Raw genomic sequence first — 22237 nt, 5'->3', positions numbered from 1 at the left:
AGAGCTACACACATACAAACTAAGAGTTAATGTCAATATAATCTGCCTTGTTCAGTCTGCATGCATACCATTACATTTACATATTAATCGTTTAAAGAGTTATCTATAGCACATTGTAATCAGAAAAAAAAGCTTTATTTGACCTTTATGATCAACCCCCTCTGACTATCAGTAAAAGTCAGAGAGAGAAAATGGGATGAAGCGCTTGCAGATATTTACTGCTGAATCCAGGCTTTAACCAACATTGAATTCATTCCACACAATTGGAAAAAAAAGTTAATATTCAATTCCATGTTTTGCACATGAAAAATTAATTTACATTGCTTTTTACAGTATGTACATTGGTTAATAAATATCTTTCTGTCTACACATCAACACTTGCTATTCGGGTTCCAAAATACTGCACAAAGATTTCTGGGTGGCCTTTGTAGAATTGTCCAAGCAGCCGCTTCTTTTCTTTAACTGAGAGCTTGGCGTTCTCGTGAATGGTCTTCAGTAACGCCCACAGCTCCTCTTTCGTGGTCTCTTGAACCGTTTCTGTGTACGCCTGACCTGAGATTCGCTGGCAGAAGGTTGTACCTAAAAGCAAGAGAAAGAATGTCACTCTTGAAAGGATACTGTTTCATATGAAACCTGTTAGAGACCTGTTTTTATTGTCTCCATTCGACTATCATACATACAATGTTCAATTGTTCTTGGAAACGATTTTTTTTTTTTTTTTGTGGTAAGTAGTGAAGCACTTTTCTACCTGTTACAGAGTTGGGATCTTTTCCTTTGATAATGCTGGCCAGCTTTTCACTAACAAGCCTGTGTAATGATCCAGGGATCTGTTAAAAAAAAAAAGAACTGATAATCTATGATTCAACAACAATTCCATATCTGGACAGAAATGTGAACTACATACAAGGGTGCCAGCAAAGGGAAACAATGCTGTGTATAAGAATAAGAATTCATTTTCAGGCAGACAGAGTGAGTATTGTGTGTGAAGGGACTGATGTGGTCATGCAATGGAAAGCAGGGCACACCTTAAAAGCATCACTGTGGTTGTCCATCAAGAAAAGCACCATGAGGTCCACCTTTCCCTTGGCAAGCCGTGCGCTGTACACAATTGCGCTGGAGAACGCCCTCTTCACAGCCATCCTGTTCTCAATCTGAAGTAAACGGCAGCACACGGGACACAGAGCACGACTGAAACGACTCCTCCTTCAAACAGACTGCGTGGGTCCAAAGGCAGACTCCGCTCACCTCCTTGTGAACTCTGACCTCCTGCGGGTCAGCGGCGGTGGCCATGAAGCGCAGCAGCCTTCGCAGCTCCTCCCTGCTGCGGGAGTCCTGCAGCTTGAGACACAGCTGTAGCGCCTCGAGAGCCTGCTCCCGCTTCCCGTTCACTGCAGAGCGTTAAACACACGATGCAGCATGGGCACCACGGGCACTTACACACTCACAATACTACAGCAAACACCAATCTAGGACTCTCGATGCGAGAATATGGCTACATAACATGGAACAGAATAGCTCAATGGCTGGGATGTCCAAATATCACCAAATGTTTGGTGATGAAGGGAGTTCAGAGCGGCCAACTGAACAAATGTCACAATGGCTGATCAAACTTGCTTTGTTTAGTTGGCTAATGTCTGGTGCTCCCATTGGAGCTGTGATGCATCTTCCCAGTGACGTTTGGACCATGCAATGACATGCTAACTGTGGGTCAGGCTTGGTGAAATTCTAAAACGGTTCATTCTAACAAATGGTTCTCAAATCAGTCAAGTCTTACAACACCAGCAGGTGGCGCTATCTAAAAATGTTCAGTTCAGTGTACTTCATTCCTGAATCACGTAACTCAGCAACATTGGTAAAGCCACTTCCCACCCCTGACGGCCCGTGACTCTTACCCAGCAGCTCAGAAATGCCACTGTGGATGTCAAAGACGTGGTTGCTGAGCAGAGGCGGGTGCTGCGGCTCCCCGTAGTGCTGCGCCAACACGCCGTAGATCAAGCGCTTGCATTGGTCGCTCTCATCTGAGCATTTCGGCAGCCCTCGGCTCACATCCACTACAAGCTGGTCAGGGAGGAACTCCAGGCAATCGACCGCAGCCGAAAGCCAGTTATCCGCCCTGTAAAAAAAAAAATAAGACACAATAACAGTGAAATGATTTTGAAACACAGCAGCACAATGAAATGTGTCCTCTGCATTTAACCCATCACCCTTGGTGAGCAGTGGGCAGCCATGACAGGCACCCAGGGAGTAGTGTGTGGGGACAGTGCTTTGCTCAGTGGCACCTCGGCGGCTTGGGATTAGAACCGGCAACATTCTGATTACGAGGCCGCTTCCTTAACCGCCAGGCCACCACTGCTGCCACTACCACTTAGGCTCCCACTAACACACTGAACACTGTACGAGAGACACAAAACAGATACAAAATGTGTGCAAAGGAGCAAGAGGAGAATTAGGTCAGATTAGATCCATTAGATCCACCTCTGCATGACTGATCAGTCTTTATGGCCAGATGGCGTCCACCATGTGTAACATTGGCGTGACACTGGCCTAGTGGTTAAGGAAGCGGCCCTGTAATCAGAAGGTTGCCGGTTCGAATCCTGAGCTGAGGTGCCACTGAGCAAAGCACCATCCCCACACACTGCTCCCCGGGCACCTGTCATGGCCGCCCACTGCTCACTCATTTATATTTACATTTATAGCATTTATCAGACGTCCTTATCCAGAGCGACTTACAATCAGTAGTTAAAGGGACAGTCCCCCCTGGAGACACTTAGGGTTAAGTGTCTTGCTCAGGGACACAATGGTAGTAAGTGGGATTTGAAGTGGGACTCTGCAGTCTTCTGGTTCATAGGCAAGTGTCTTACCCACTAGGCTACTTCCACTCAGGGTGATGGGTTAAATGAAGAGGACACAATTCACTGTGTGCACCATGTGCTGTGCTGCTGTGTATCACAATGACAATCACTTCACTTTCACTCCCGTCCAGCATGCCAAAAGTGGTGTTCCCATGATTTTCTTCTTTGAAAATACTGACATAGTGCCAGATATTTCCTAATCTGTCCACAGACATCTTTACATTTCAAAGCTGAATTGGCATAATATGGCATAATAAAACAAATTATTGTGGGACATATTTTATCATATTTCATAAAACAGGCTAATTACTGAGTAACAATATGAGATTTTTTTAAAATGTGTTTTGTGTAACTTTTACATTTGGCAGAAGCCCAGGGTTTTTGTTTACGTTTCTGGGAATTATTTTATGGAATTTACCAGTTATGCTAAAAGTTACTGATTTTATGGAGGGCTGTTCTGGGGTATAGGGCAGGTTTGAGGTTTTGACGAAGAGTGCAGCCCTTTATTTGGAAGAATTCCGAAGAATGACAAAAATGTAATCCCTGTCTTATTATCTGTAGACTGTAAATTTTGAAACCCAAAACACCCCGTCCCTGAGGCCAAAGACGGGCCCACTCACTGGGCTTCACCGAAGGCTTTGAGGATCTCGCGATCCACGTAGCTGCTGGTATAGAGCAGGTCGGGGTCGCTGTCCATGCCGTGCAGGGGGGGCCGGGGACTCTCCTTGCCATCCAGCAGGCTCTCCAGCAGGGGGAGCTCTATCAGCTGCAGCAGCCTCAGCACCGTCTGCTGCCGCCACACCTCGTCCACCACTGCACATCATAAGAACGTGAATCATTTTTCATTTCATGATCACCAACGATGACAATGTCGAACTATAATGACAACGGTAAGTAGTAGTACAGGGTGGGCCATTTATATGGATACACCTTAATAAAATGGGAATGGTTGGTGACATTGAACACATTTTATAAGTGGTCAGAAACTTGTAAATAACTCACGAAAGAATAAAGTTACGTTAAAACCAAGCACACCATTGTTTTTCTTGTGAAATTACCAATAAAATTTGATGTGTCACATGACCCTCTTCCTATTGGAAAAAACAAAAGTGGATCCAAGATGACCGACTTGAAAATGGCCACTATGGTCACCACCATCTTGAAAAGTTTGCCCCCCTCACATATACTAATGTGCCACATACAGGACGTTTATATATCCATATAAATGGCCCACCCTGTAGAACGATAATTACTATAAAAATATCGTCAACAGTACTCACATTCCTGTGATAAGCCCAAGTTCATCATCTGAGGTGTAATCGTTGAATTCAAGTTCACATTTCCCAGGACGTCCTCTAAAGACTTGTCTGTCTTGACAGGCGAATCGGCTGAATACACTTTGTCATCGGACCTAGAGGTTCACGCGCAAAAAAAAGGACGTTACTTGCAGCTTCGCTGTGAAATTCGTACGTATTGAAATGTGTGAATCCACAGATAAAGCCAAGTCGTTTTAATAACACACTCAGTTTCCTGGTGTCAGGTCGAACCTGGCAGCCGGCATAGCATTCATACCCACGACGAGCACCCGCAGTACCCATCGGTACGAATAAATGAGACTTAAAATATTAAAATGCCCAAGCCATCAAGGGTTTCTGGAGACGAGTCCTCACAATGTAGCTTTAACCTCTACGAAAGTGCGCAGAACCATATTTCCTATTTTTCTATACAGGACGTCCGCAGAGTGGTGGTGTGTCGTGTTGGACTGCTGTGGAAGAGTCCACGCAGAGATTGTCCCATGTTTATAAGAACAGGCCACGAGCTGGAGGTGGGATGACGTTCGAATTGCGGCCCGTACACTCGTCTGTGAGGGACTGTCGCCGTTCCCTTCGCTGGTGGAGGTGTGGTATCCGTTGTCCAGGGCCGTCGGGGTTCGCCGTGCCGCGCTTCTGCGCGTCCAAAAACCTGTAGAGGCTGCAGCTGCTGTCCTCGAACGTCGCGCGCTTCTTCTCCTTCCCGAAGACGTTGGTGCCGACGGCCTCGAACACCCGCGAGTCCATCAGGGCCTGGCACAGGCGCGCCGCCTTGGCGCGGGGGACCTCGGCGTCGCCGCAGAACTTGCTCTGGATGATGTGGGCCAGCAACCGCGTCCACGGCCTCGGAGCCCAGGAAGCAGTCATGGTAGGACTTCAGGGTTGTGCCTGCGCCTCTTCACCTCCACCCCGCGTGAAGGTTGGTGATGATGCTGCTCCAGATGTAGGTGGCCCGGAATGGTTTTCCAGCCATCTTGTGATCTGTTCCGCGAGTAACGAACAGCAATAAAGAAATAAAAAAATAAAAAAAAATGATTAACAGCAATATCAGATGATATCTTTGAACTTTTTTTTTTTGGTGGAACGGGAAAACTTCTACAACCGCACCGGCCACTTTGGTTCGGGGACGACGAAAGGAGGAAACTGATGTGATAAAAGGCCGCCCGCAGAGCAAATGTTAGCACAGTCATTAGGCGACGATTTACAGCAGCAATACCGACCCTACAATCCAGGTTTGGGAAGGGGAGTCAGGGGAAGGATTTTTTTTTTTTTTTGTCCCTTGACAGAACATGTCCTGGCGTCCCTGAAGACGATTGTCTTTGCAACGAAACGAGGCATTCGCCCCAGGGAAGAACGTCTTAATGCAAAAAAAATATATTATCTTTAAGTCGATTCGTGTACCCCGCGGAGCGGAATGGACCCAGAGTTTCAGCCTTTAAAACCAATTAAGGGACCATCTGCCTTTTTTTTTTTCTTTTTTACAAAACTGATGTCGCCGAGAGCGACGGACGAGGGGACAGCATTTCGCGTGTAAATATCCGCAGTGGGGGAGCTCATTAGCAGACAGAATCGGGGCGTTTCGTGCACAGACAGGTTCGGCAGATTCACCCCACCCGTCCCGTCCCGTCCCGTCCCGTCCCGTGGTAATATACCGCCAAAACCAACACGTTACACACGAGCGAAAAAAGAAAAAGCCAACAATAAAACAATATGGTAGAAGACCCAGGTTCGAACCCCACTTACTCCCATCGCGTCACCTGAGCGATGACACTTAAGACACTTAACCCTGTCCCTGTCACTACTGGATCAATGCCGTAAATCTAACGTATATGAATTAAGATTACTTGACTCAAGACGACTTTGGTATAAGCAAAAAAGGTAAAAAGAAGAGCGCGCCCTGCGTACCTGGCGGTCGGTGCATCGCGTCGACGCGCGCGCGCGCGCGAGCGGTCGTGGAGGTGAAGCGGGGCGCGCGATTCCGTCGGAGAGAGAGAGGGAGAGAGGCGTGACGTCAGAGAGAGAGAGAGAGAGAGGCGTGACGTCAGAGAGAAAGAGAGCGAGAGAGGGGGGGACACGCCCCGCCCACATTAGCATGACAAACCAGGGGCGTGAGGGACTGAAACTTGTGGGGACACAAGATGGGGACAAATGTGGCATTCATTCATTCATTCACATTTTAATTTTAATACTTACACGGATACACGGATATCCAATTTTGACACACCTAGTCATTTGTTGGCCTTGTATTTTTTACATTATGAAAAAAAGACAAGGGACCATGAAATAACACACCTGAGGTTATGCTACAAATAAAACATGTAGCAAAGAAAGCATGTTCAAAAGTTGGACATCTGAGTCTTTTGCGGTGATTAAGTGAGACAGCGGTTTATGCTGAACAATTTCTTATCAATCGCTCCATCGCGAAGGTAAAAAGAGGCGACTCTGAAAAAACGGATTCCTCCAACACGCTTCATATATATTTTTCAATACAGACATTAGGCCTATGAAGATTCCAGGCACCCATTACAGAGCCATTTCTCTAACCTCTGTCTCTCTTTCCCTGCGTGCCTCTCCTTATCAAGCATAAAACACTGATAGCAGAAACGCTGATATGGACCATTGTGTTCCGGGGACATTTAAAGCAGGTCGTTTGGCGTGTTTGCATGTTTCAAAATCGGAGCATTAAATCCCTACGTGTGTGCTGGCTGCATGGTGTTGTGAGTGGATTTTTGCAGGCTATATGTTGTTCATCATCATCATCCAAATACATCATCACAAATTGTTCCTGGCGTTCAACAGGCTCAACCACTCAAAACACTCACTGGTACAAGTATCCATACATTGAACATGTTTGTGGAGCGTTATGGCTTAAAGTTACGGTTGATGATATCCTGGAAGATGCCGATATACAATTTATACTGAGATGACAGTTTGCAAGACTAAAATAGACAATACGCCGGGTCAATACACTTTAGCAAACCAGTTGTAACATCAACAAGACTATTGAAAATTTACCGTCTTATATCATTTATCTTTACACTGAGTAACCATCATCCTTTCAAATTATGTTATTTGTGGGGGCAGAGGGGCAGTGGTCTAGCGGTTAAGGAAGCGGGTCCGAAATCAGGAGGTCACCGGTTTGAATCCCAATCCGCCAAGGTGCCACTGAGGTGCCACTGAGCAAAGCACCGTCCCCACACACTGCTCCCCGGGCGCCTGTCATGGCTGCCCACTGCTCACCAAGGGTGATGGTTAAAAGCAGAGGACACATTTCGTTGTGTTACCCTGTGCTGTGCTGCAGTGTTTCATAATGACAATCGCTTCACTTTCACTTACATTGTGGTTGTTGGGTTGTCTTTGTACCCCAAGAGGGAATTTAGGCTCATTAAAAAAGTAAACACTTAATAATGAACATTTTGGCACGGAAGTTGGTCTAGAGCAAATTTTTATGCCGTAAAAATTATATATATATATTGATTTATTTTAAATTCTCAGTAGGTCAAAAAGCAGCCAAAGGTGTAGTCATGGTCAGAGTCTAAACCAGCCAGACAATTGGTGATGAGATACTAAACAAAGGAACTCATATATTATGCGCAATTAGAGCAATGTGTTATAATATCAGCCTGTGATGTCACTGGTTAAAATTTCAGGTGTTAGTTGGAACATGAGCTCGACTCACCCCATCTCAGTGTCTCTCGGGTCAGTGTCTCAGGTTCCAGCCTACCTGCGCAACACTTTCCGGATGGAGCCGGAATGAGCGCGACGAGACTTTCGGCAAGAGTGACAGTGCACGCGCTCAACCTGTTCTGCCACTTTCTTGTGGTCGTTTCGGCTATAAGGAATAGGGGTGTTTCGTAAAAGCAGCCTAGTGTCATGCGCACAGAGATGGGTTTTTTTTTTTGCTGTTAATACCAAAGCCCTACGTGAGAGCCTGCGGGCAAGGTCAAAGCAGTGTTTACTCTACGTTTATTCCTCTATCCCTAGAAAAAAGCACCACATTGATTTCCTGGCACGGCTTATCAGCGTCAAGCGTGGTTGCTCAGAGGGAACAATGGGGCATTAAAATGATCTTTTCATGTTCTTTTGACGAACCAGATTGTGAACTGTTCCCCAATAGGACTTGATCTGTGAGTGTAAAAAAAAAAAAAAAGTTGGATTGCAATGAAACATGACAAAAAGTACCAAAAAAAATCCTTTGGGCCTGCAAAAGGAGCCCTGGTAAACCCCCAAGGAGACCTTTTCACTGCCGGCGTGCCAATTGTCAGGGAAGCGTGGGCCTATGAGGCCTATGGGCCCCCCCCACCCGGGCAGCAAGGCGGCACATGACTTCACCAATCTCAAAGGGGCCTTCTCACTGCAACGCCCACTTACGGCGACCAGCTATGCATATTATCAATATTCATACAGCTTGTTCCCGACGGCCGACATCTGCGTTGAGCAAACATCCAGCTCTCCCGGCAATGCGCACAGCGGAATCTGGTCCGCCCAGGAGAGAGGACAGTGCTCTTTTATATCAAGGGTACACACAAGACAGATGTGCCTCTGTTCCGGGCGGCAGAAAAGTTCCCGGCATTGTCGTCTGCGCCAATCATATTTTATTCAACAGCCCGCCGACTCTTTCGGACTGCAGAGAACACGGCCTTGGCTTCTGTACCCTGAACAGTCCGTCATTGAGATGGTTGTGCTGGCTTGGCCGGCTGCATTGTGTAAAACGGCGGGACGGCGCATCCCGCAGGCATGAGACAAAAATGCAGGACCAACAGAATAAAAGCCAGATGTAGACTGGTTTTTAGGGCAGAGGTAACATGCTGTGAGGGCATCATCCTGGTCACCAAACAGGAAGCTGAAGATGGCATCTGACGCACTAGAGGTGTTTCTTGGCGTATCTATCTCACCACCAACACTGATAAGAAATCATGGCGCACCACCCTTCCCAGTGTGTGCAGGATGTGGCTTCATTCAATTTAAGCCAAGGTCTCAGACATCATCACACACATAGAAATGGAAGCATTAAGGAAGCATATTACTTGATGTATAAAGCATCCCCAATCATTTCAACATTGAAATGTTCGCACCAAACCCGTGCAAATTTTCAATAAATGTTCCAAAAGAACTTGCCGGACAGATTCAAATTATGTACATTTCCTAATGATTGCACACAATGCAATGCACGGGGTCAGTATAGACGTTACTGCATTATACTACACCTACAATAATCTTGAGTATATAAACCAAAATCCATATAATAATACTGAAAATTCTGGTGCTTTAGATTTTTTCTCATGTCAACATACTCCGATAATTCTTTGTTAATAAATGTTTTATCAAATCAATGCATGGTGACAGCAACAAAAAGTCCCCATGTGTCTAAAACAAGAAAAGTGGTGGTTTTACTAAGGCACACAGGAAACCCAGCATTCGTTTAGTATGAAATTTATTTTTCATCTATCAGAAAATAATTGTTCTGTGCAACTCTGCTACACATAAAAAGTAAATGTCTAGTCCGAAACTGTCAGCATTAGGTTTGTTTAAAATAGAATATTATAAAATGAAAAAACAATTCTCATGATATAATGTACGCAAGAAGAATATCGAACCCTTTTAGAAAGAAGAAAAATTGTATTGTTTTTTTTATAGCAGAAAATTGTTAAGGTAACTGCATTTTATTACAATAAAATATTACAAAGTAATATTAGAATTGCACCAGCTCCATATCCAGATTTATAATATTTGTTATAACAGAGTTTATGAAGCACATAAGGTAAGTAATCTCTATCATGTCAAGTTCCTCCTTGAGAGAATCTCTTTACAAAATGTACAGTTTTACACATGTGGCACTCAATTGTAACAAAAAAAAAAGAAAAGAAAAAAGATTGATTGTTGTACATATATTTATGTATACATCTACTCCACATAATAACCATTCAGCTAAAAGAAAAAAAAAAATCTGATTGGAAGTGTTCAAAGTCCTATGCAAGTTGCATTGTATCTAGTGCATGCGTATCACCATCCCTGGTCCATCAACAGAAATCCAAAAATATATCAGTTGAGGAAAACCATTTTAAGAAACAAGGCGAACTATAAAAGCAGTTCATAGCTAACTTGTAAAAATATTTCTGTGTAACGTACAAACTACGTTAAATAAAAAAAAAAAAAAAAAAAAAAAAAAAACTGTCTAGAGTCTGGATATTCAGACCGTTAAGAGCTCTCCAGCACTCCGGGCCCCAACGCTGGCCCCAGTCTTTGTTAGTGCTTTTAAAGATGCATGGTAGCGGGATGAATTAAGCCCCGCCCTGTTCTTCTCTGGACCAGGTCCGAAGCTCCCATGACTACAGGCAGGCCTGCTGCACTTGTGTCAGAAGCTCCCCAAACCGGTCAAAGAGTCGCTCCACCCAGGCCCTGTTGCTCATGCATATCTGCACCGTCTGCTCCTGCCGTAGGTCCTGCGCATGCAACTTCAGAGAGGCAATCTGGGTACAAAGCAAAAACATTCATGAGTAAACACACACACATATAGAGAGAGAGAGAGAGAGAGAGAGAGAGAGAGGTGTCTTATTTATGTAGCCTCACCTCGTCCCTACACGTCAGGTAAGTGTGGTACTTATAATGCTGCAGTGAGTGATAGAGGGAAAACCAACGGGTCTTGGTCTGCTGATCCACAGTGTATTCCTGTTCAAATGAAGAGTGTCAGCAGAGTGTTAATGTGCAACGCCACCTAGTGTCTGAACAGTGTTTGCACGCGACGCACAACCACGTTAGTGCTCATCCCAAAAAGCGAGGAATAATCGTCCATTCACACAGATGTGATCTGCTCACCAAAGGTAATTTGCTTGGGGACTTGGAGGGCTTCATAGTTTTTTTGTTGTAAGCCTTCCCACTTAAGCAGACTTTAAAGGCAGGGGTCTCGCCATCTTTTTTCAGTTCTGTCACCACTGAAATCTCAGGAAAGGTGTCCAGCGCGCTCTGCAGGTGGGGACAAGAAAATATCAAAGCCCTGCCTGTCACCTTGGCACCTCCACTAGTGCCTCATGCCGTACACGCACTGTACTATTACGATTTATTATGATCTGTAATGAAAAGAAAGAAGGGAGAAGAAGACCGCGTACCTTGAACAGCTGTCCCACACAGAGCTTGGGCAGCAGGCGTCTCCTGTTGTCGGTGATCATGCAATCCACTCTCTTCATGTGAGGCAGCAGCAGCTCGTCTAAAATCATAAAACGCTACATTTGAACATCGGGCATGGAAGAAGAAAGACCAAAAAAAACACGCAACAGCAACAGATCAAATTCTCTCTCACCATTTCCCCTCTCCAGCGTGCTCATTACATCTGCATCTAGAGTCACACTGATCAGAAGCTCCACAAAGCCCTTGAAGGTCTCCTTCATGGTTCTGGTGTTCAGGAAGCGTGAAGAAAAGGAAACAGGGGGTGTAAACTCTGAAACAGAAGAAAGCCAAACATAAATATAAGCTACTTATAAACATTATATTAATATTCATCTAAATGAACCAACATTGATGCCAGCCAGTGGATCAAGGCAGTTGGCAAGATGCATCAGCATACTGGTCAAGTCTATGCACAGCGGCTTCAATTTGCATGAGGAATTTAGCCTAGCCATTCTGGCAAAACAACGTGATGAAGCCTTGACTTGAAATTGGGAATTTGACGCACGTAAGCAGTGCTAACTCAAGGCGGAATACGTAAAGATGTCTACGAACTATGTTTTCAGTCTGAAGTTTTTCATATCACACGTAGCACCTTATAGGTCCAGGGAGACGTTGTTTTGTTTCTACTGAAAATGGCAATAAATCTGTAATTTCCTTGACTGTAAAAGCCAATCTTGCATTTACATTTATGGCCTTTATCAGACCACAAGTTGTTAATGTTGTTGAATACCTGGAAATGGGTTTTCCCCCTGTAGAAATAATTTATAAGCTCAATTTTATTGAGCTTAGTTTGGTAGAAAAAAAATGCCAATGGAATGTCCTGTCTTAGTTTAGCGAATTACAAAATCAGTAACAGGGCGTCAGGATAAGACGGGTGTCAAAAGGTAAATCGGTGATTTGTCAACAATCTTTCGAAGATGGATGCAGTCAGTCAACGCGATGAAGGCCCTCACCGTCAGCTTCGCTGGAAGCCTCAGGAGATGAGTCGGAAGGCGAGAACGCTTCCTTCCATTTCCTTCTCTTCTTGGGTGGCGGCTCTGCCTTGGACTTTGGCTGTTTTGCTTTGAGCTTGGAAAGGAGCTTGTTTGAGGCTGGTCTGATTGAGCTGTTTACCGGAAGGATCTTGTGGCCAAACAGGGCCTTGGCCTGTGAGCCTCTGTGGGGAAGAATGTACAGAGAACATGAACAGGTCTTACATGACAAGCACACACATAAAGAAATTGCATTTAAGGGCCTCTTAACAGGACCCATTCCTTTAGTCAACAAACCCCAAACATTTCTTTCTTATTCCCAGTAATCATCCAGACACATCGCTAGAGATGTTACTTACAGAAACATGGTTTTAAAAGAACACATTCCAAAATCAATCCGCATAATATAACCAGTACCTCATGGAGTGCATGGGCTTACACCTCGGTTTCCTGCTGCAGACGCGGACATACTCTCTTTTGTTGACCGTGTCAAGGAACTTCACATACACTCTCCGGTACATAGTCTTGGCATCTCCAAAGTATCCCAAATACTAAAACGAGCATAAAACACTAAAATCAGATTTTGCCCAAACCAGACTTTCACAATGTAAAAGACTAAATCCGACACGACACACTTTATACAGCTGGAAGCTTAGCTTCACTCACACTGTTGGTGGCTGAGAACACTCGTCTGCCGTCCCTCAGCTCCGGAATGAACTTTTGCAGCAGTGCCTTTTGTACTTTCCAGATAGCTGGCGGCTCCAACCCTGCTTTCAAAGTCACCTACAGTGGATCAGTGAGTAAGTAAAGTAAATAAGAGTAAATAGACATGCAAAACTGAGACATGGTGCTTAGCCATACAAAGCTTCATTCTAAATTTGGATGCGGAAGAGGGTTGTGTGGGGTGGGGTTATTCTTTAAGTCGTTGTCTGGTTCGTCTTAGTATGCGATGTCATGATACTAAAAGAAAACAAATGTCTGGCAAGGATGAAGAATGCAGACGTAAGGGGAAAATAATGCTCCCTAAATATGAGCGCTTACCTTCAGGCTTTCAATGTCCTCGTTTTTCACCACAAACTCGTCCCGCTCACGGTACATCCCCTCCCCTCCGCTGTCGGACAGTTCCTCGTCAGTCAGGCCCTCTATGGCAACCGTCATCAGCTGCAGAGCTAGATGGTCAGGAGGAACGTCCTTCAGCAGTTCTTCGGCAGAAATTTCCCTCGGAGGCACCTTCACGGGTGATGGTTCCACGCTTGAGTATTGCTGCTGCCTTAGCAAATCACCTGCTGATCTGTCTACTGTGTGAAAGAGTCGAGAATGCACAGTATGCTTCATCTGGAAATCTACAACCTAGGCCATGCAATTTGATTGTTAATAGAAGTTTGTGTGAAATAGTCATCATCATCATCAGTCATTAATAATTCCATACCTGGCTTTTGCTTCCGGTCTGATGGCTCATCTAGAGATGAAAGGGCTGAAGTGATGCTATTCTGAAGGGCCTGGTTTTTCCCTGCTGCTTCGTCTTCATCTGATGAGAAGGACGGGAGGGTCACCAGGTTCTTCTGCAAGTCCTCATCCAGGCGTCTTGTCGAACTAAGAGGCTGGTTTTCCTGCATTGGCAAAGGGGCTAATGGGGGCTGAAGCTTATAAGACATGGGCAGGAGACCGGAGGCTTTCTTTGAAACAGACGAAGATTTCCGTGTACGGTTAGGTGTCCTTATTTGAGGCGAAGAGAAATTTTGCTTTGGACCTGATTTAAGAAAGTCTAAGAAGGACCCAATGAATCCCGTTCTGATCTCCGGTTGCTTTTCTTCTACCTCTTTTATCTTCTGCCGTATCCTCTCCTGATGCTGATAGCCATCTTGGCAGCTGTCGGAAGCCGAGGATGAACCGATGTCGCTGCCTTTACCATTCTGCCGCTTCCCTTGGCCACTTCGCTTCGGGGGCCGAGGAAGTCCGTTCTCATCTTCACATGGGAACCTGGAGGAGCCTTTAGACCTCGATTTTTCTTTGGCAGGCCATCAGCTGGGCATTGCAGGAGGATATCTTCCTTTTTAATGCCATTGGCTTCACTGGATGGAACCTGCTCCTGGCTCTTGGAGACATGGTTCATCATGACTGTTGGGTTTATACTCCTGGCCAGTCAGGTGGAAGTCTGAACTGACCCTCCCGTCGCTATTGTCACTGGGGCTAAGAGAGGCCACGTTTTTGGGGGTCGCAGAACTCTTTTCTGCAGCTTCCCCGTCACCAGTTTCGTGCGATTGAGCGGTGAGTCCGTCTACTTCGTGTTGGGAGCTGACGATGATACTGTTCACCCCGTGTTGTGCATGCAAGTTTTCTAATAGATATGCTTGGTGCGACCCAACTCCACTTTTGGGAAAATGCTGAATGTCTGACGTCAGGTGAGTACTGTTTAATGTCAAAGTCAGAGTCTGGGTATTAGCAATAATCCCTTGCTGAGGGGTGAAGGTTGGTTCGTTCCTGCTCTCAGCAGACTGGAAGTGGCACTTGGAATCCGTGGGGTTGGCGAGTGAAGGCATCTCCCCTTCGGAGGAGGCAGCTTTGACAAAGTCATGCGGCGTCACTCCGCAGGCAGCCACCGTCGCGGCCAGGATGTCGTCCACGTTGGACAGGATGGTCCTCTCGTCCGTCATCAGCATGGAGTCCGGAAAGCAGATGGAGCCGAGGGTAAAGTGATGCTTTCCATCATGCTGACTGGTCTGGCTGAAATTGACTTTTGGGGACGTGTTGTGCTTGGAGGACTCCGCAATACTCACAGTGGGGGGGTTGATGTCACTCGTCATTTGGAGATACTGAACTGGCTGCATTTGAGTTGTCACCTTCGAGGTTTGGACTGTGTGAGGCAAAGTCTGTTGGAGTACAATCATCTGTGAAGGTTCAAGGAGGACTGGGGCACCTGGGACGCAGACAAACTGGGTTTGTCCCTGGGTTGTCTGTTTGTGGTCCTGCTGAATAGTGATTGTCTGTGCTTGATGGTTCTGCTGCTGAGAACCTGGCACCTTGAGCAGGAGAGATTGTGGCTTGAGCTGCTCTGCGTTCATGGCGACGTGGGAAGACTGCATCAGCGCAGAAGAGCTTTTTGGCTCGGGCCCGACCCGAGCGCTGCTACTACTAGTTGTCCATGCTGATTTGTGGGCATGAGACGTTCGTCTTTTATGGACCCTAAGGGAGATCCCATCATATGGTCTTCGGATCTGGAGTTGCTCCTGATCACACTCTGAGTGTTGTACCGATCATCTGCCTTAGAGACCACGTACACCACGTTGTTCTGACCTCCAGATTCGTTACCAGCAAGAGCCTGAGTGGAACTCTGAAGGGTTCCTCTCTGCAACGCTTGCACGTCCTGAATGGGAAGCTCCCCGCATCCCTCTTTGGCGAGGAACATGCTCCCATCTTCTTTCCTTTTGCCGTAGGCCGGCTTTAACTCTGCCGATGGCGTCCCTCTGTGTAAGGCTTGGGAGGAAGAAGGCAGCTGAACAGGAAGCAGGAATTTCAGGGGCTCGACCCCGGCACGGGCTGGCGAGAAAGACGAGGCCGGAGGGAGGGATTGTTCTGTCGCGTAGCTCCGAGACGCGCCGGCGGCGGCCGGCCCCGCGGCGTAGTAGCTCGCATTTGGTGGACCCTGAGTGTGGCCGGGAGAGTAGACCGGAGAGGGGCTCCCCATGCACAGCCCCTGAACCTGCGCGCCGTACTCCGCACCGTGCACCGCCGAAGGCAACGAGTACGCGAGGCCGGCGGAGGTCACGCTCTCGGACTGGCCAGCGAACGAGAACTTGTAGACAGAAGGCATTTTTTCGGTCTGCCCCGTGGAGAACACCTGCGGGTGGCTGACGGTGCCGGAGAGACTCTGAGAAGTGATGTAGTTGTGCGAAGGGCTCATGGACATCAAATCGGGAATCTGCGCAGGCGCGTACGGCTGTGGCTGGGAGGCAGCCGCCGAGTTTGGCTTCTGGCCCGGGGACGAGAAGGTCTGCAGTGGCTTCGGCGAGCCCGCCTGCGCACGCGGCTCCGACTCGGCACTTTTGTTGGAACGCTGAGCCATGTTGCTGGAAGAACAGTCTTTGGCTTTCATCCCAGGGGAGGGTGAAAAGCCCGGAGAGGGTACAGAGGAGGGGTAGGCCTGAGTCTGCAGAGACGTCTGCTGCGGTCCACCGTTGATGGGATGTGCCGCGTCTCCGACGGGGCTGCAGGGCACCGACGTCTGTCGCGAGGCCTCGGCCGGGAAGGGAACGCCGCTCTCGCCAGCCAGGAAGGTTTGCAGGGGGTGCGGCGCGCCTGCAGGCAGTTGGGTGCTTGAAGGCCGCTGATGGTGCTTGATCACGCTACATTCGCGCTGAAGCGCTCGCTCCATGGGCCCGGAGAAGGCTGGAGCGCCGTAAGGCTGGAGGGCCGGCTGGGGGTTGCCCAGGGCAGACGGCAGCAGGCTGAACTGTGGTTGGAGGAGGTGGGGGGCGGACTCCTGGGCCGAGCGATACGTGGAGGACTGGGGCGGGAGGCCGGGACCTATGGAGGTTGCACTCAGGCGGTCAAAGGCAAGGGCAGTAGGCACAGTGCTCTGGGAGGACTTGATCTGAAGTAAAGGGTCCTGCGGGGGCAGGAGACCATTAGAGCTGCTGAAGGTGACATCTTGAAGGGGTAACGCGGGCGAAGTCGTAAAGCTTCGCGTGGAGAAGATGCTGGGGTGCTGGTAGGATGACAGAGCAGAAGGTGTAGGAAATGTCCCAGATGAGGGCAAGGCTCCTGCGAGAAAAAGATCTGTATTTGAAGAGTTTGCACCTTTAAAATGAAACAAAACACGTTTTATGACGTAGTTATGAGAAAACAATTGGCTGAAAAAGGAAAAAAGGATTCTGCTGATTGTACCTGTCTGCCATGACCTAAACTGGGGAAGAGAAGCACTTGCAGGGCCAGCCTGAAGGCTTCGTGACTCGATGGCCGAGAGGAAGTTCATGACGGGCGTTTCAGTAGCGTTGCTGCCAGATGTCTGCAAGCTGGTGTCAAAGACTCCAGAAAGGCCTGGAGAAAGAAAACGGACAATGTGGAACAGAACTGAATCCAGAATGATGATGCAATGTGACTGGAGACGGCCGACGAGCTGGATCAGTACGAACCTGCAGGGGTTTGTGAGGTGGTGTACGTGGAGAGTTGGCTGGAGGCATAGGTCTGCCGCTGGAGCAGCTCAGTCTCCAGGTGTGTCGCTCCATAACCGGAACTAATAAGGAAAACAGAATTTAAACATCTCATGAATGAAATTTGCAACATCACAACGTTTTTCGGGGGCGTTTCTCAATACATGTTGTTCTCTCTCTCTCTCTCTCTCTCTACTTGCTTTCTTGTGAATCAGTCTTGGTCCAAGTACCCCTCCATTACGAAGTTTGTCTTCAGTCGAGCACAAATGAAACACCCAGAATTGTTTTTCGATTCTCTGCCTTTGTCGAGGACGCGTCGGGTGTGGATTTACAAAAAGCCTGGTAGTGGCCTAGTGGGTAACACGCCTGCCTATGAAACTGGAAGACCACAAAGTCGCAGGTTCAAACCCCACTTACCACCACTGTGTCCCTGAGCGAGACACTTAACCCTGAGTGTCTCCAGAGGGACTGTCCCTGTAACTACCGATTGCAAGTCGCTCTGGATAAGGACGTCAGATAAAGTGCTATAAATGTACACGTACAGAGTCAAATATCCCAGAATGCACTAGAGACAAGTAGCGCAGTATTCATTTTTAAAAATGATGTATTTGTGGGATGAGAATCTACTGAGAGGAAACCTCTGCATTATAGAATTGTTTGGGCAGCAGACGCAGCAGTTTACCCTGAAACAGATACCTTCTCTGTCTGTCTGGACTTCCTGGCAAAACCTGCAAAGTCTGAACTACCAAGAACCTGCACTTGGTGTACTTCATATTTCACAGCGGGCCCAGTTCTCGAAATCCAATTAAATCCTATTAGCATTAAGGGCAAATATTAGCATGTGAGAACAACGAGGGCTCCTCTCGGAACGCTGTTTAGGTGGGGCAGAACCGCGACAGCCTGCACTTTCATGCACAATGTACTGATTTCGGTTTATGAATATGACATAACTCGGGCGTGAACAGAGTTTACAGCATAAATAATTTATTGTTGGAGGAGACAAAACAGTCAATAGCTGCCTCTCTTCTTCACAGCACATTTCTGTGGTCGGACTGAGAAAATGTGAAATGATTTGTGGTGGTCATGTTTTGGGAAGGGAAGGCCTTGGGATACATTTAACAAAAAAAAATTTTTTTTTTTGTTGTTGTCCTTCTTTATGAGGCAAATGATAGTCAATCTGAGCTTGATACCTCGCCAGCATACTAACATCCGCCCAGGGACTATTCACAGCTGTAACGAATTCATTTGCATCGGGTTTCCGGGCAGCCCTCGGCGGGTTGCGTGTATGGTCAGGACACACCATTAGCTGTGTTTGCACACATCCCAAATTACAATTCTCAAAAACACAGGGGGGGCCAATGCAGTGAATTTCGATGCCGGCTGATCTTTACCCCTGCTAAGAATTTCTTAAATCATCGTGGTTACCACTGTTCTACTAATTGTTGTACTGTTATAACTAGTGGTCAGAACGGTGTGTGACGTATGCAGTGCTTGTCATGCCTTACTACTGTGTAGTTCAATATAAAGTCATGCACGGGACTAAAATTATCGCACCAAATATTTCGATGTATAATGGTGTCAAAATTTTGCTACAATCAATAAAATAATGTTTATACCAACATATGCAACTAAAATGACCAAGATGGTGTGATGCACAGGACGTGATGCACGAGACAGCGATGCCACTGGTCTAAAAGCTACATGAGTGCTGTTAGCCAGTACCAAGAGTAACATTTGTGTGGGTTATGATAACGTTTGCCTTGAATTGCATTGAAATTAGTAAAAAATTTACACCGCAAGAGTGAACGGTGTTTCAAATGTCTGCAAAACCTGCAGTTATTTTTAAATACGTTGAGATTAAATGATGTTGCACATTATCTGAGTTCCCATCTTAAATATTAGGACAAGTAAAAGTGCAAATATCACAAATTTTATTACTATTTTTTGCATTTCTGTTTATTTTTTTATGCCCATTGGATGGAAATTAAATAAAAAAAATCACAGAGCAACCGCAATGCTTCGGACATTTTCAAGCCATAATGGTCGGTGGAGCTTTATATTTTTAGGGGAGGGGGCGGGAAAGAAACGGGAGGTAACCTTTCCCCTTATGGCAACAAAAGGGGAGAAGTTCCGGATCAGACCGTCTGACCTGCCGCCCTCTGAATGACGAAGCAGAACGTCCAAAGCACACATTACACCTACCGCCATTTCTAACCACTGCAGGACCACACAGTCCAGTCGTATTAAATGTTAAATAATCTCACAGAGTGAAATGTCCCTGAAATAAGGGACCTTTAGCACCCCATTTGTCAAGTCGGTTGGGTATCTGTTACAGGCCTAAGATGTCTACTCTGAGGCCGCGCTATCAGTATAAAACTGGAGGGGGATTTTGTCCAGGCGATTCACGTGCTCGCCAGAAGAGGATGACGGGACAACGTTTCAGAAGAGCCAGACTTAGAACGTTCAATGGCTCCGCTCCGTCAGAGCGACATTTTTACAGTTTTGGTGCAACATTCGGGCCGGAGAAGCCGCGCACTTCGTCAAAAGAAAAGAAGGCCGATAGACCACGTGGAAAGTAAATGGTCGTGATGGTCAGGGGGAGAGGAATATCCATATTTTAAATTATTCTGTACTAAAGCGGATGGTTAAGCTGCATGGAATGTGTACCCCGCTGTTGCACACACCCCCAGAAATGGAAAAGCTACGGGCGTATCGGGTCTGCTCGCCGTGGCATTTCCCCGCTTCTCTAAAGAGCGTCCTGCCCCGAGGAATACGGGCGGGTTAAACGCTGCTCCACACGCCTGCTGGGGTTCTCCTGCAGGACGGACCTGGGACTAAACGAGTGGGGCACTTTGGCCGATCCCACGGGCCACCAGCAGTCAGCTTGCTACGGGTTTCCGTGTTCAGGGCCGGTTACGGTCTCAATTCTCAGTTTGAGTATTCAACTCGGGGGTCTCGGTAAGCCAGGCCGTTTGAGGGGGATCCGGAAAATGCGGAGCGGTTTACTCCCACTTGGTTGAGCTCGGCAACCGCGCATGCCGGTTCACCGTATGGCTCACCGTAGTTACACTATGCAAGTTAACGAGACCAAGTGGGGTTAACATGGATTAACAGGACATCCTGGAACGTGCCGCGGTCTAAACTACGGGGCCGTGTGGAAATTTCATTCATCTCGGAATGGGAACGGAATGGGTTTGAATAGAAAAACCTGTGCCAGCGTGAGATGGGCAAGTTTTATTGTTAATTAATGCCACCACAAAGTAGCTGGAGAGAGCGGAGATTTGAAGATGAACACAGACCCACCGGAAGTTGGGAAATAACTTGCTGATTAAACTGCAGCGACTTGCATCTCACATCAACGCTGGAATTTTGACTTTTTTAAAAAATTTTTAATCAAAAATCGGGATGTTTCTACATTTCCAGAAACTTTCCAGGACGGTGGTGCTGGTGGGGTAGTGGTGGCTTAATCAGAAGGTCGCCGGTTCGAATCCCCACTGAGCAAGGCGCCGTCCCCACACACTGCTCCCCGGGCGCCTGTCATGGCTGCCCGCTGCTCGCCAAGGGTGATGGTTAAAAGCAGGGGACACATTTCACTGCGTCACCGTGTGCTGTGCTGCAGTGTTTCACGATTTTAAGGATATTCCCGAGCACTGTGCGTTGTGCACCATCACAGTAATGGCACCGTTTTCACAGCCTGCGGTGCCGCTATGCTAATGTGCAACTGCAGCTGCCTCGTCGCAGAAAAGTTCCAGGTTTTTTTTTTTTTTTTTTTTTTACGTCCCAGTCCGGCAGAGCTGTCACGCGCCACACAGAGACGCGACCCCCCCCCCCCACCAAAAAAAAAAAAAAAAAAAAAAAACACAACCGCACGGCCCCTCTTCGGAGGCCGAATTAAAGCGGGAGCCGGAGCCCCGTGGGGAAGTGCGGCGACGAGAGCCCGACCCGGGACCGGGGCGCCACTCTCTCCGGCGACGTGGCCGCGGGAGTCGCGCCGCGTCCCGCCGTCCTAGGCCTCCCATCAGCGGACTTTTCTTGGGAAGGCGGCCCGCCCCCCGCGCCTCTCACCTTGGCTTCACGCATGCGGGGCCGCGCTCGTAGGCCCAGGCTGCGGGCTGCTGCTGCTGCGCCGGGTCCAGCGGGTCCGCGAAGCTCGGGTTCGGGTAGCTCCCGTCCATCGTCCGATCGCGGCCGGGCGCGACTCGCGTCCCGGAAACGGCTTTGTGAGGCGGCCGCACATGCAAGCGAGGGGGCCGGCCGCGGCGATCACATTTTCCCGGGGGCCACGCACCGCGGAGGCGAGAAATAGTCCCGCCGAGGTCCGCGACGGCGACTTCTAGCGGGACACGGGCGGCTGGCGGTGACGGGCGCCGCCGTGCGCGGCTCCGGGCGCGGGCACCGTCTCGGTCGTGCACGCGTGCTGGCGCGGCTCTTGGACCGTTTCCCAGGATGCACTTCCGAGCAGCCGGAGCCGGACGAGTTCTGTCATGGTGCCGCTGAGCGCGCCCCGGGCCGGCCTGTCGCTTTAAATAATACTATCGCCCGCAATGACGCCCGTAAATGACGCGCCGCACGCACGCCGAGGCTAAAAGGCGACTCCTGCAGGGCGGACATGTATGTAGGAGACAGTACAACCATTTTTTTTTTACAAAGCACAATAAGGTGTCGGACAATTGCGGAACGACAGCGCTGTGTGCATATGGGAAATGTACTTGTCACATACACAGTCACACACGGTATGATAAGCGGTGAAATGCTTTAGCGACCAGAGTATTGCAAGAATACAGTGAACC

General features: G+C 47.8%; 1 protein-coding gene and 1 pseudogene across 1 annotated transcript; both read right to left on the bottom strand.

The window, feature by feature from the left end:
• Nucleotides 1-116: 116 nt before the first annotated feature.
• LOC114765925 (DEP domain-containing protein 7-like) lies at nucleotides 117-6363 on the bottom strand (annotated as a pseudogene).
• A 3752-nt stretch (nucleotides 6364-10115) lies between these two features.
• LOC114766403 (glutamine and serine-rich protein 1-like) lies at nucleotides 10116-21755 on the bottom strand. The gene is given in 16 exon segments (XM_028957168.1): nucleotides 10116-10632; nucleotides 10733-10831; nucleotides 10979-11125; nucleotides 11269-11366; nucleotides 11460-11597; nucleotides 12280-12482; nucleotides 12715-12848; nucleotides 12964-13080; nucleotides 13339-13595; nucleotides 13727-14311; nucleotides 14314-14425; nucleotides 14427-15433; nucleotides 15436-17094; nucleotides 17182-17334; nucleotides 17430-17530; nucleotides 21513-21755. Coding segments are annotated over 16 exon segments (5061 nt in total). The 5' UTR covers nucleotides 21623-21755; the 3' UTR covers nucleotides 10116-10491.
• Between the last annotated feature and the right edge of the window lie 482 nt (nucleotides 21756-22237).

The sequence above is a fragment of the Denticeps clupeoides genome, chromosome 16 (genome assembly GCF_900700375.1).
Source record: "Denticeps clupeoides chromosome 16, fDenClu1.1, whole genome shotgun sequence".
Lineage (NCBI taxonomy): Eukaryota > Metazoa > Chordata > Actinopteri > Clupeiformes > Denticipitidae > Denticeps > Denticeps clupeoides.
This window is presented reverse-complemented; position numbering and strand designations above follow the sequence as displayed.